Consider the following 13,004-nt stretch of genomic DNA (forward strand, 5'->3'; position numbering starts at 1 on the left):
TGAGAAAAATCGCAGCATTAGAAAGTTGAAAATTGCACCAACCGCCAAAAATTCAGTTTTTGTTCTTGAACTGGGGGGTTGACTTTTACTTAAATGATATTAGGCATAAATAAGTGTCTGTCGTGGTTTCTAGCCTGGTAACTGGCATACTTAAGTGTCTGTCGTGGTTTATGGCCTGTTTTAGACATACTTAAGTATCTATACTGGTTTCGACCTAGGTTTCCCCAAGTTTCGATGGGCATAAGTGTCAAAACTTGCGAAATTACCAACATCTTGGTCGAAACTGGTCGAAACCATCGAATTTCGGTCGAAACCTTGGATTTTTTAAAATCACCCTTCAACTCGTCTCGGAAACCTACGAAACCGAGTTAACTCGGTGGTTTCGTTAGGTTTCGGTCGAGTTCTTCCATGGTTTCAAGATCAAAATTGGAATCCGTGCACTGCACCTGAGTTGAAGGTCATATCATAATAAATGCAACCCTTCGAGTCAGCTTTATGTAGAAAAAAGAACCGGGTCAATTGGAGATCAAATGAGAGAGATATGAAGGTTTGCATGGACATACATCGGTTAATGTTGAAGGTTTTGTTACTATCGGGTTCTGTCAAAGGCCCGGGGAAATCTAGGTTTGTTTTCCGACTTTATGGCATGTTTTTCAAGCTCTTCCTCTTCTCCTTGATTGAAAGCTTAAATCATGAAAGTTGGAGAGCTTCAAGTCTATTTTTATATCTATCAAGAATTGGCTCAGTCTGAGTCTGATCGAATGAGTATTGATCTCGAATGTGAATGGTGTGCAGAGTGACCAGAATACTCTTTTTGCACATACTGCAACTTGCAACGCAATTTTCAAGGTGTTCCTCGCGACCTGGTGTAGATGCAACGAGGGAATAATGCACCCTGACCCTAAGGGATCTCTTCCCTGACCTAGGATCCGACCCTCTCTGTGGGAGAAGAGGTCTCGTCTTGGGAGAGGGGTAAATGGATTGAGATCTCATCATTCTTCTCCAACAAATTTTGAGATCCCATTATTCTCTTTGGGATCCCATTGCTCTCTTTCTTGTTCTTTGGAATTTTTTTTTATCATTTGAGTTCCCATTGTTCTCTTGGTTTCCTCATATAATTTCTTATTTATTAGAGGGTTTTCTATTTGATCCTACTTGGGATTAGACCTATTCAGGTTCTAGTCTTACATTATTTCGTATCAGAGCTATGGGTACACCAAGTACAAGTGACCAAATCACTCTTCAACAACTGGCTGATCTAGTCAAAGGTTTATTTGAAGAGATGAAAGCAATGAAGCAACAAATAAATACAATGTCTCAGCAGGGTAGTGCAAAAAGATTCACTCCACAGTTAGGTGATGGTCACTATTATGCAAAATTCTGCCGGCAAAAAGGGGAGGCAGACTCAGTGATCACAGCCATTGAATCCATTCCGGAGATGTTGGTATGTGAACCACAGCTTGGAGGTAAATGGACTCTTGATGCTGCCCTTGAAGGAGAAGAGTGTGAAGACACCCTTGATAATAACAATGACATCTATGAGATTAATGTTGAAGTGCCAACAATTTCTGTTGTCATGGAAGAGCCAGTCCTTGATGTTTCGAAAGTCGAGGTGTACATTGAAGAGTTTGAAATAGAGAAGGCTGCAGACACAACTGTAGAAGACCCCATGGGCATGACTGCTGATTTCGAAGTTGAGCACATAGAGTTCGTCATGCCACCAGAGTTCTTTGAAGAGAAAGTTCCTTGCCTTGAAGATTACATTCCTAACATCCACGAGCTGCCTGAGTACTATTATGGGTTGAAGACAGATGTTCATCAGTCATCACACAAAGTTGGTTCCTCCATTTTGCAAAATTCGAGGACGAATTTTTTTCTAACAGGGGAGAATTGATGTAGATAAGTCACCTAAAGGGTTTATTCTATTAAAAATAAGCTTTGGGTTGGGTAATGTAGGTGTTGGGTCTTTTGATCCGATGGGTTTATTTTGTAATTGGCCAATTTAATGAGCCAAAAATATGGGTAGAAATTAGGAAATGGGATTTGCTTCATTAGTTTAGTTAGAGTCCTATTTTGAGTCTGTTTTCTTTATTATTGGACACGAATTTGATTAATGAAATATTGGCTTGAGCCTTTGTGAAAATCCCGAGATAGGATGGGTTAGATGCCCAGGCTGAGATAGCCAACCCTTCCATTCCCCCTTATTCTTCCGTACTCGATCCCCATTCTTCTTCTATTTTCTGTTTTGTTTTAAAACCTGCAACCGAGCCATCGGGTGTGCATTCTGGAGTTTGCATCAAGGTTTTGAGATCCAAGAGTCATTCAACACCACTGGTTCGATTGTTGCGGCTTCTCTTTATTCAGGAGATTATTTATTCTTGATTGCTGCTTCAACAGGTTACAAATTTGTGGATTTTTATTTGTTATTTCAACCAAAGAAATTGTTCCCTCATTTGTGTTCCCATTGTTCTCTTGGTTCCCTCATATGATTTTAGTTCCCATCCCTCATATGATTTTAGTTCCCATCGTTCTCTTGGTTCCCTTGTATGATTTTAGTTCCCATTGTTCTCTTGATTCCCTCATATGATTTTGGTTCCCATTGTTCTCTTGATTCCCTCATATGATTTCTTGTTTATTGGAGGATTGTCTATTTGATCCTGCCTGGGATTAGACCTATTCTGGTTCTAGGCTTACATTAAAGAGAAATTAAATAACTTAACAACCCAAGATCAGAAATAGGTCTAGGGTTGGTCGAAGGCTTAAAATACTTAAGAGAAAAAAAATATCAGTATATGAGACCAATCTAATGGTTAGATCATTAGTTACTGAAGAATACTAGTAGGTATAGGACAAGACATAACCAACTATTAATTGCAGAAACAGTACCTCAGACAAGCACTGAATATGGTTCATATTGATAGCAAGAAAACTGATGAATAACAGGACATTAGATCCATACCATAGAGGCATAAATGCAAAAGAGATCAGAATCAGTATGCAGGAACTAAAGCACAGTACTGATCTGAATTTCAGCAACGATAAAGCAAAGAAAGAGATAGGAGACGAGGGTTGGGATGACCAAAGAAATCAGCACCAGAGGCCTTAAAGAAAGATTTATTAGACTCTAATTCTAACAAACAAGATAAGATGAAGGATAAAATGGAGTTCTAGTAAGTTGGAAGAATTCCATTACTACTAATACATGTAACTATTTAAAAGCAATAACTACTCAAATGAACTACTAAAATAGTGTCCCACAATGGGGGACTGCTTCTGGTTCAATTCTGAACCAGAAGTGGGTGAACAAGAACTGCAACTGAGTTCATGACTGAGTAAACTCAGCTGAGTGACTGAGTTGATTCTGATTCTTCTTCCTTCTTTGGTACTTCTTAGTCTCTCCTAGTTGATCTGCATCAATAACAGCCCGAGGAATCCTTGGTCTGAGACTGTAAAGCAATATTGGATGAGAATTAAAATTTATCCTGTAAAAATGTTATTGGAGGCTGAACCTAAGGTTCCCCTTAGGCTGCAGTGCAATGAAAACATGAACACTCCCAACCTCCCACCCTTTAGGGACTAATCCTCTCATAAAAATTCAAATTTTGCATTTGATTATTAATCCAATCAAAGCCCTTCAACCGCTTCCATGACTTTGTGTTTCAGGCTCTTAAATTGTGGAATGCAGTAAAAAACTTGGATAGTAACTACTTAAGGATGTTATGATGGACCACTTGTGCTGCATATTCATGTTGTTCTTCTCATAGAATACCTTTTTCCTTTTCTCCTAGGCACACGTAAGGCAACTGCAAAGTTTCGCGCTCTTCAGCAACAAGTCCTGCTAGCGCTGCATAATAGTCTCCCGTCTGCTCCTGCAACTTTTGTTGTACAGAGTCTCTATATCTTACCTTTATTAGGACCTGCATATACTGAAGGCTTCAGTCACTTAGTAATATCGTCTCTTCGCCGTTGGCAAACCATACGAAGTATCACAACAGATTCGTCTGAAGCAAGGAAAATAGCTGCCCAGTTATTTCTCGATGTGGTTGCTGGCTATGTCATCCATCAAGAGCGGATTCTCATTAAGCTGCTTGAAGTTTTTGATGTTGGGGTACAAGATATTGAAAATGCTTTATGCAGGTCAGAAATGAAAAGTGGTAGTGTAGACACAGCAAAGGCTTTCCTTGAACATTACATCTTTAGATTGATAGAATCCCAGTCGTACATGACAGCAGTCACTCTCTTCGAGCACTTCTCTATTCGCCAGTCTGGTCAGGCTTTTCTTGTTAAAATGATAGAGGACAAGGAATTCAAAGCAGCAGAAAAATGGGCAACATTTATGGGAAAGCAGATGTTATGTGTACTTGTCCAAAAATTTATTGACATGAAGATGCTGAAGAATGCTTATGAGATTATAAAGACAAACAATCTGCGACAGGAGTTTACATATGTGTACCATATATGCAAAGAAAGGTCTTTTATCATCATCATTTTTATTCTTAGTCTTTTTCCATAATCTTTTCTTTGGATATATTCTCTGGGAATATTTATTTGCTTGTGATGTTTGTTTCTCACTGTTATGAAAACTCTTTCATCAAATTGCAGTTCTCTTAAGAAGCTAGCTGAAAAAGGATGCTGGGAGGTTGCAGAGAAAAGGACTAACAATGATAGGCAACTTCTTCAATACCTGGTACTTCCAACAATTGCAATTTCTATGGACTACTGGTTACTTATTATTCTTGTTTGAAATGAGGATTTTTTTTGCATTTTGCTCTCTCTCTCTCTCTCTCTATATATATATATATATATATATATATATATATATATATGAGTCTTCCTTGGATTTTCTGGAGGTCGTCAGTGCAAGTTAGGGTGGTTGAGGAGCATGGGCAGTACATCATGGTTGAATGTGGAGGGGGTGGGGCAGGCTCCTATGTCCTTACCTTTGTACATGGTTTATGCTCGAGGGTGGAGAGAAGGGAACTGTGGGAGAGGCTGGAAGCTTTTTCTCTATCGGTCACTTTACCTTGGGCGGTTGGGGGGGACTTCAACGCGGTAGTGGCTTCGATGGAGAAAATGGGCAGAAGACCTGTGTGCTCCTTGTCTATGGAGGAGTTTGGTAGTTTCTGTAACAGAGCAGCTCTTATTGATGCCGGCTACAGTGGTAGTATGTTTACCTGGTTCAATAACCAGGCAGGTGCAAGTAGGGTCATGGCTAGGCTGGACAGGTTTCTGGTGAATGCGACTTGGGCGAATTCTTTTAGCAGGTTTTCGGTGACTCATTTCAGCAGGACCTGCTCTGATCATGCTCCGATTGGCCTCTCCTTTGGGGTGGATGCCCCCTGCACCGGGGCTGGTTTTAAATTTCAGCAAATGTGGCTCAGACACCCAGGTTTCAAAGACTTTGTCAAGGGTTAGTGGGAAAGGCCGTTGGTTGCCTTGCCTCTGGGAGTTTTGTATTTGAAGCTCAAGAGACTTCGTATAGCCCTTCGTGGTTGGAATAGAGAGGTGTTTGGAAACATACACCAACGAGTTAGGGATGCAGAGGATGCTGTTTGCAGGGCTGAAACGGAGTTTGACTTGAGGGCTGATGACACTTCTAGAGATACGCTTGGGGCAGCCAAGGCAGATCAGCAGGAGGTCTTATTGCAGGAGGAGATTTTTTGGAGGCAGAAGTCCAGGGTCACTTGGCTTCTGGAGGGGGATCAGAACACGAAATTCTTCATGCTATGGTCAATGTCCAGGAGGAGTATGACAGGTGTGCAGAGGATTAGAGGTTCTGATGGAGAGTGGATTTCTCGTGTGGAGGGGGTGCAAGAGGAGGCAGTGCGCCATTTTTCTGAGATTTTTACCACTCAGGGCAATATGGTGGACGAGGACCTGATCTCTTTGATCCCTCTGCTAGTATCTGATGTTGATAATGCCTTGCTGTTGGAGACTCCCTCAGTGGAGGAGGTGAAAGGGGCGGTCTTTGCTTTATCCTGTGATGGCGCGCCAGGCCCAGACGGCTTCATGGAGCACTTCTCTACTTCTTGTTGGGAGGTGGTGGGTAATGATGTGTGGGCTGCGGTCAAGGAGTTCTTTGAAGGGGGGGACTTGCCGAGAAGCTTTACTTCTACCAACTTGGTTTTGGTTCCGAAGAAAGACAACCCGGAGGGGATGGCGGACATGAGACCAATCAGCCTGTGCAACTTTTCATATAAAATGATTGCAAAGCTCATTTCTACCAAGCTGGCAAGGGTTCTGCCTCTATTGGTATCGGAGGAGCAGGGGGCATTTGTCCAGGGAAGGTGTATCCATGATAACATTTCCATTATGCAAGAGGTATCCCAGGAGTTGAATAGGAGAACAAGGGGTGGTAATGTGATTCTCAAGCTAGACATGGCCAAGGCGTATAACCGGTTGGAGTGGAGTTTTTTATGGAAGGTCCTTGCAAAATTTGGGTTTGGTGGCAGCTGGATCGCTCTGATAAAAAAGACTGTTGAGAATTGTTGGTTCTCTGATATTCTTGGAGGCAGACAGTCAGGTTTTTTCAAGTCTTCCAGAGGTGTGCCACAGGGGGATCCGCTATCGCCGGCTCTGTTTATACTGGCAGAGGAGGTGTTAAGTAGAGGTCTGAAGGGGTTGTTCGCTGAGGGGCATGCTTCTTTTTTTAGACTCCCTAGAGGATGTCCTGGGATTTCTCATAGCCTATTTGCAGAGGACACAATAATCTTTACCAGGGGGTTGAAAAGCTCGTTAAAGCAGATTATGGGGTTTCTTGGTTGGTACGAAGGGTTCTCGGGTCAGCTGGTCAATAAGCAAAAGAGCTGTTTCGTGATAGGAGTCAGAGCTACGTAGTCTCAAACCAGAATGGTGGCTTCGGTCTCGGGTTTTTCGCAGAGGATGTTGCCTATCACCTATCTTGGGGCTCCTCTCTACTGTAGAAGGCTGAAGATTAATTTCTTTGATAAGCTGGTTGATAGGATCAGCAGCAGGGTGGCGGGTTGGAAGGGGAAGCTGCTCTCTGTAGGGGGTCGGCTCACCCTCTTGAAGCATGTCCTCTCCTCTATTCCCATCCATGTTTTGGCCACGTTGGACCCCCCTAAGGCGGTGTTGCGGAAAATTTATGGCATCTTTGCAGACTTTCTTTGGGGAAGCTCGGAGTGGGGAAGGCGGAAGCACTGGGTCAGCTGGCAGAAGGTGTGCAGGCCAGCGGATGAGGGAGGCCTTGGAGTGAGGTTACTGGAGGATGTGGGGCTGGCGCTGAGGCTCAAGGGTCTTTGGAGGGTCTTGACAGACCACTCTCTTTGGAGTGAGTTTTTTAGGGCCAAGTTCTTTAAAGGCCTTCATATCTCTCTAGTTGATTCGAAGGGGGTAAGGTCAAGATCTTGGAGGAATGCCTTGGCCTACAAAAGGCTGTTGATGGATAGATCTCGTTGGCTTCTTGGGTCGGGGGAAGTCTTCTTTTGGTTGGACAACTGGTCTGGGGCTGGTCCGTTGATTGATGCAGTAGATAATGGCCTGCAAGTTGATGTGGAACTGCGCCTTAAAGATGCTTTGGAGGAGGATGGATCATGGAAGCAGGGCTTACTGAACCAAATCGATGAGGTGACCATCAGGAATGACATTACTTCAGGAGATTTTTGCCTTTCAGCTAGGGAGGATGTATTGGTGTGGACACCCGCAAGTGATGGGGTCTTTTCGGTAAAATCAGCCTCGAATGTAATAAGGAGCGCCTCACCGGCTGTCCCATATGCTAGCTGGATCTGGAACCAGTCCCTCCCTGTGAAAGTGGCTTTCTTCACTTGGCAACTGTTGAATGGGAAAATCCCAACCGATGACGCCTTAATGTCGGTAGGGATTCCGATGGCTTCCAAGTCTCTGCTGTGGTGAGCCTAGGGTGGAGACATCAGACCACTGCTTGATTTCAGGTGGAACTGCCACAGAGGTATGGGCCTTTTTCTCTCGGCTGCTTGACATTAAGGTGCTGCCAACTCAAGATGTAAGGAGTCAGATTACCCAGTGGCATGCATTGGCTAGTGGACGCTGTCTCAGTGGTTTTATTACAGGTTTACTCCCTTCCTTGATTATGTGGGAGCTATGGAGGGAAGAAATAACAGGAGGCATGATGAACACAGGCGCACGGCGGTCACAATTATGGCATGCATCAAAGCCTGGGTAAAAGAGCTCCCAATGCCGGTGAAGGTGAGGAAGGGGGGGTCTGCTAGAGATAGGTTAATCTTGCAATGTTTTGGGCTTGAGGCTGTTCCAGCTAAAATTCCTCGCCCCCTCCTGGTTTACTGGTTTCCCCCTTGTCATTCAGTTAAGCTGAATGTGGATGGGGCGTGTCGAGGCAACCCTGGTGGGGGGGGGGGAGGAGGAGTGATCAGGAACACGGGTGGTGCTGTCCTGGCAGCGTTCTCTAACCACTACTGTCTGTGCATAAACTCTCAAGCTGAACTTAGAGCTATGAGAGATGGTCTTAGATTGTGCCAGGAGCTGGGGTTCAAAGAGGTAGTGGTGAATTCAGATTCAGCCAACACTGTGAGAATGGTGATCCTTCGGAGGTGCAGTCTATGGAAAGGATGGTATTGGTTCAATGAGATTTTAGCGCTGATTCAGGCTACTCAGGCGACAGTGGATTTTGTGTATAGAGAAAGCAACAGGGCTGCTGATTTTTTGGCCAAGCAGGCTTGTGAGACAGGGTCTTCAGTCACTTTCCTGCAGGATAATTTGCCCTCAGGAACCTTCCAAGAGATCATCAGGGAGGTTAGGGAGGGCCTGCCGGTCTTTAGAGTCTAATGTTGTTTTCGTGGGTTTGGGGTAAGGTGGAATGCCCCCCCCCCTGTATTCTTTATTCTTTGATGATTCAATAAAGTTTTGGGGCTGGCCCGGGTCCCGGGTAAGTTTGGGTTAAAAAAATATATATATGAGTCTTCCCTTCCCGTTCCTTTTTGTTTTTATCATTTCCATGGTTTCAAGGATCAGGTGATACTGTTCAAGATTGCCTGTTCAGGATGATAGCAGATGGGAGCGCTCTGATCTATTAAACAGTGGATTGGTGAATCTTTTGTCTGGATTGTCCAATCCGTACTGATCTGAATCTGTATCGCCCAGGAATGATCTGGGTTTGCCAATCTTTAAATATATGATTCTTTCTATCTCTATGCAATTTTATTTCAAGAACCTTTAATCTTATCCTTGATAATTTCTGTTTCTAGTAGAATATCTTTTTTTATTAATCTGTCTCAAATTCCTTTCTAAACCTTTAAAAGGGATTTAATGTAAGATATCTGAAATGCAAAAATTAGGAAACTAAAATGGTCCCATACCAACAATCAAACCTTAAAATGACAAAATATTGCCAAGGCTAACAAATTCTCATCGAACCCATAATTAAGTGATGAAGCAGAATAGGTTCTTCCATGATTTGGAGGACAATGAGGAATACTTTGAGCATAATAATTTGAAGGAAATATATAATCTTGATTGATTGGATCCAAAATCTACAATTTATTAAGGGTAATTTACACATACCACCCCTGAGGTTTGCAAACAGTAACAAATAAGCCCATTCCATCAGTTCATGACTAACACTGTTAAAAATAAGAGGTGAACTGACAAAATTACCCTTGCAAAAAAAACCTGCAACTCATCTTCCCCAAATCAATTGGGGAAGATGAGTTGCAGATTTCAAAACCCTTTCAACCCTTAAGGAATTTAGGGTTTCAAATTGGGAAAAAATCCCAAATCAAAACCCTTTTGTGCACCTGACATACTTACTGCCATTGATTCCTCCCTCAGCAACGCAGGCTCACCAGCCCTGCTATTGACTTCCCCCGCCTTCTCGGTTGCAAAAACCCCCACCGCTACACATGGATTAGGGTCAATAGGATCGCTAGTATTCTGTTCAGCAGTAGGGTCACAAGGAATACAACAGCAGAATATCCTCTTCAGTCAACAGAACTAGCAGCCTCAGAATGTATTACTATGTTAGACCTCAAAATAGAAAACAAACATCTCAGATGGACAAATCTTTTCAATCGATGGTAAGAACTAGGAATTAGATACAGAATAACATTCCCAAATGACAATTAAATCTGATGGTCAGATTATGATATTAGTGGTTCTCAGAATTAAAAAGCAAGGCTCAAATTTGTAACAAGACTCCTTTGTTGGGGAAACCAATCCAGTCGAGTGTAGGGTTCTTGGGAGGGAGTGTTTCTTCAGAGTCTCGGTCAGTTCTGATGGTTGGATTAGGAGTTACAACAGGGCTACAAAATTAGAAAGTAAAATTGAAAATAGTAACTTACAGCCTGTAACAACTTTCAGCCATTTTACCAAAAAAAATAAACTTTCAGCCATTGGATCAGTCCAATTTCATCATCGAAGGAAGGGCCTGGGTAGGATGCTTTGCTGTTAAAATAAGGACTGAATCTAATGGTTGGATCTGGAATTTCCTGAGCTTGAAGTATTTTGCAGAAAATATCAACACAAGTAACCGCAGGGAATGCTCTTGAGTATTCAACTGTACTTGATGGAACATTCAGCAGAACAGTTTCTAATGGTCAGCAGCTTCAATGAACTGTGTTTTTGGTACTTTTCTTCGTAGTGCTTCGATCTACATTAGTTCTCCTTTACAAATAGACCATTCAACCATAATTTCATCCATATCTAAGTTGTCCCTACTGCTGAACAGAATACTAGCGATCCTATTGACCCTAATCCTTGCGTAGCGGTGGGGGGTTTTGCAGCCGAGAAGGCGGGGGAAGTCGATAGCAGGGCTGGTGAGCCTGCGTTGCTGAGGGAGGATTCAATGGCAGTGAGTATCTCAGGTGCGCAAAAGGGTTTTTATTTGGGATTTTTTCCCAATTTGAAACCCTAAATTCCTTAAGGGTTGAAAGGGTTTTGAAACCTGCAACTCATCTTCCCCAATCGATTTAGGGAAGATGAGTTGCAGGTTTTTTTTTTTTTTTCTTTTTTAGCAAGGGTAATTTTGTCAGTTCACCTCTTATTTGTAACAGTGTTAGTCATGAACTGACGGAATGGACTTATTTGTTATTGTTTGCAAACCTCAGGGGGATACACAGAATTTTTCAAAACTGGGGGGTAAAATTATCCTTTCGGCAAACCTCAGGGGTGGTATGTGTAAATTACCCATTTATTAATTACATGTTTGAAACTTGTGAATAAAGAATACATAAAGGATTTTCCTCAATATATTATCTCGAGTTTTCTTTTACCTCCCCTGTTTTGCTTGTCAATAGATGCCTATGATTTAGGACGAGGTAAGAATAGAATGAAATGTAGCAAGTGGAACTTCTTGGTACATTTAGCTGTGCAATGTCATTTAGCACCAAATGTATTTTCAGGAAAGATAAATCAGAGAAGGCTTTGTTGTGATAAAAGGGAAAAAAAAGAACTTCATATCAGTTTTGCTTGGAAATATAGGATTTACAAAACTTTGATTGATTGGACATCCTAGGGATAGGTGTGAGTTGAACCAAAAAAAAAGAAAACTGATTTTTTTTTTCTTGTGTACTTACTACTTAATAAAGGTGTATTTGGCTATGGAAGCGGGCTACTTTGAGAAGGTTGATGAATTATGTCAGCGGTACTCCCTTGAAGGGTTCATGAAAACTATAGGTATGCCGATGCTCCCTCCCCTCCCCCGGTAGGTTCTATTTAAGCTTATGATTCATCTAAGTCTTTTGTCATTGCTTGTAATATTGCCACACTTGTACTAGAAATGGGCTTAAGGAAGCAGTAGTGGAGTTTGTTGATGCTTTTGCATTGGTAGGGTTTCTAAAGATTGCAAGATGAATGACAAAATATATTAGGTAGGCAATGAACCACGGATGGTATTTTTCTGTTGCAACTAGTGCCAAGTTCATCAGCGTTTGTAACACTAGACAGATGTTGAACCATCTGGACTAGTGGTCAAACAGTTCAATGGTCCGTTTGCCTTGTCCAAAATGTGATGTCATGCTAATATCATAATCAAATTTTAAATATTTAGAAATATGGGATATATTGTAAAAGAAGCAAATAGTTTGGGGGCGGGGTGAAGGAAAGGTAAGAAAGAATTTTGAATTTCCTTATATCTATCCCTTTCATTTCTTTAGTTTTAATGGAATATATCTATCACACTATACTCTAGAAGCTCCTATCAACTTTTTCTGCAGCTCTAATTTTGGTTTAGACTCACTGTGATAGTGAAAATGCATATTGCTCTTCCAATAGTTTCAACGCTAATGAGTATTGACAACTTTATCATGCATGTTCTTAATTAACTAATTGACAAAATATCTGCTTGAAGCCTTTCTTCCTTCCATTTCTCACTATATGGTCTTCTCTAAGTATCCTATCGAATTCTTTTTCAAATACAAAACTATTTGTGCATCTTTCTTATTCTCTCTAAACTCTTCTTTAAGTGCCTAAGTAACTAGTTTCAACATGAATCTTCCTGGCATAATCCTTATTAATTTTTAGGAAAATTACTTGTACACCCCCTGAACTTTGCTTGATACACCCAACTTTTCAAACAATTATTTGAACACCCCCTGCATTTTACGATTTCTTACAAGTAGCCACCGTCCGTTAGTCAGTCGCCATTTAGTAATGTTGTCATTGGTTAAAAAAATTCTAAATGCCCAAACTACCTGTTAAGGGTAGTGAAGTGACCCATTTACCCTTTGGCCATAGTAAAGGGTACCTTCCTTTTCATCGTTAAACAAGCCCTCAACCCTCCACCCTCCACTCTGCTGCTGCTACTGTGGTGATTTTCAGTCGCCGGAGAAGATGAAGCAAGTCTAGAATGGAATCGTCAACCTTTGTGATCCTAACGCCGGCCACATCTTTGCTGCTCCATACAAATCATGTGTAAGTCTAGTGGAGGAAGACCAAACAAGAAGATCTATCAGAGAGTCTATGATCTGGTCAGAGTTATCGAGCTTCAGAAGAAGCCATCCCTCATTCTAGAACTCAAAGCCATTATCCAAAGACCAAAAAAAAAAAAATACTCT

At 41.9% G+C, this 13,004-nt stretch overlaps 1 protein-coding gene across 2 annotated transcripts in view; it reads left to right on the forward strand.

Moving 5' to 3' along the window:
• The window catches only part of LOC122669456, a 44,448-nt gene that overhangs the window by 8,234 nt on the left and 23,210 nt on the right, over nucleotides 1-13,004 (forward strand). For both annotated transcript variants that reach the window (XM_043866223.1, XM_043866222.1), the window contains exons 3-5: nucleotides 3,789-4,470; nucleotides 4,603-4,687; nucleotides 11,538-11,625. In XM_043866223.1, coding sequence (XP_043722158.1) covers nucleotides 3,789-4,470; nucleotides 4,603-4,687; nucleotides 11,538-11,625 — 855 coding nt within the window. The remainder of the gene's footprint in view (nucleotides 1-3,788; nucleotides 4,471-4,602; nucleotides 4,688-11,537; nucleotides 11,626-13,004) is intronic.

The sequence above is a fragment of the Telopea speciosissima genome, chromosome 7 (assembly GCF_018873765.1).
Source record: "Telopea speciosissima isolate NSW1024214 ecotype Mountain lineage chromosome 7, Tspe_v1, whole genome shotgun sequence".
Taxonomy (NCBI): Eukaryota; Viridiplantae; Streptophyta; class Magnoliopsida; order Proteales; family Proteaceae; genus Telopea; species Telopea speciosissima.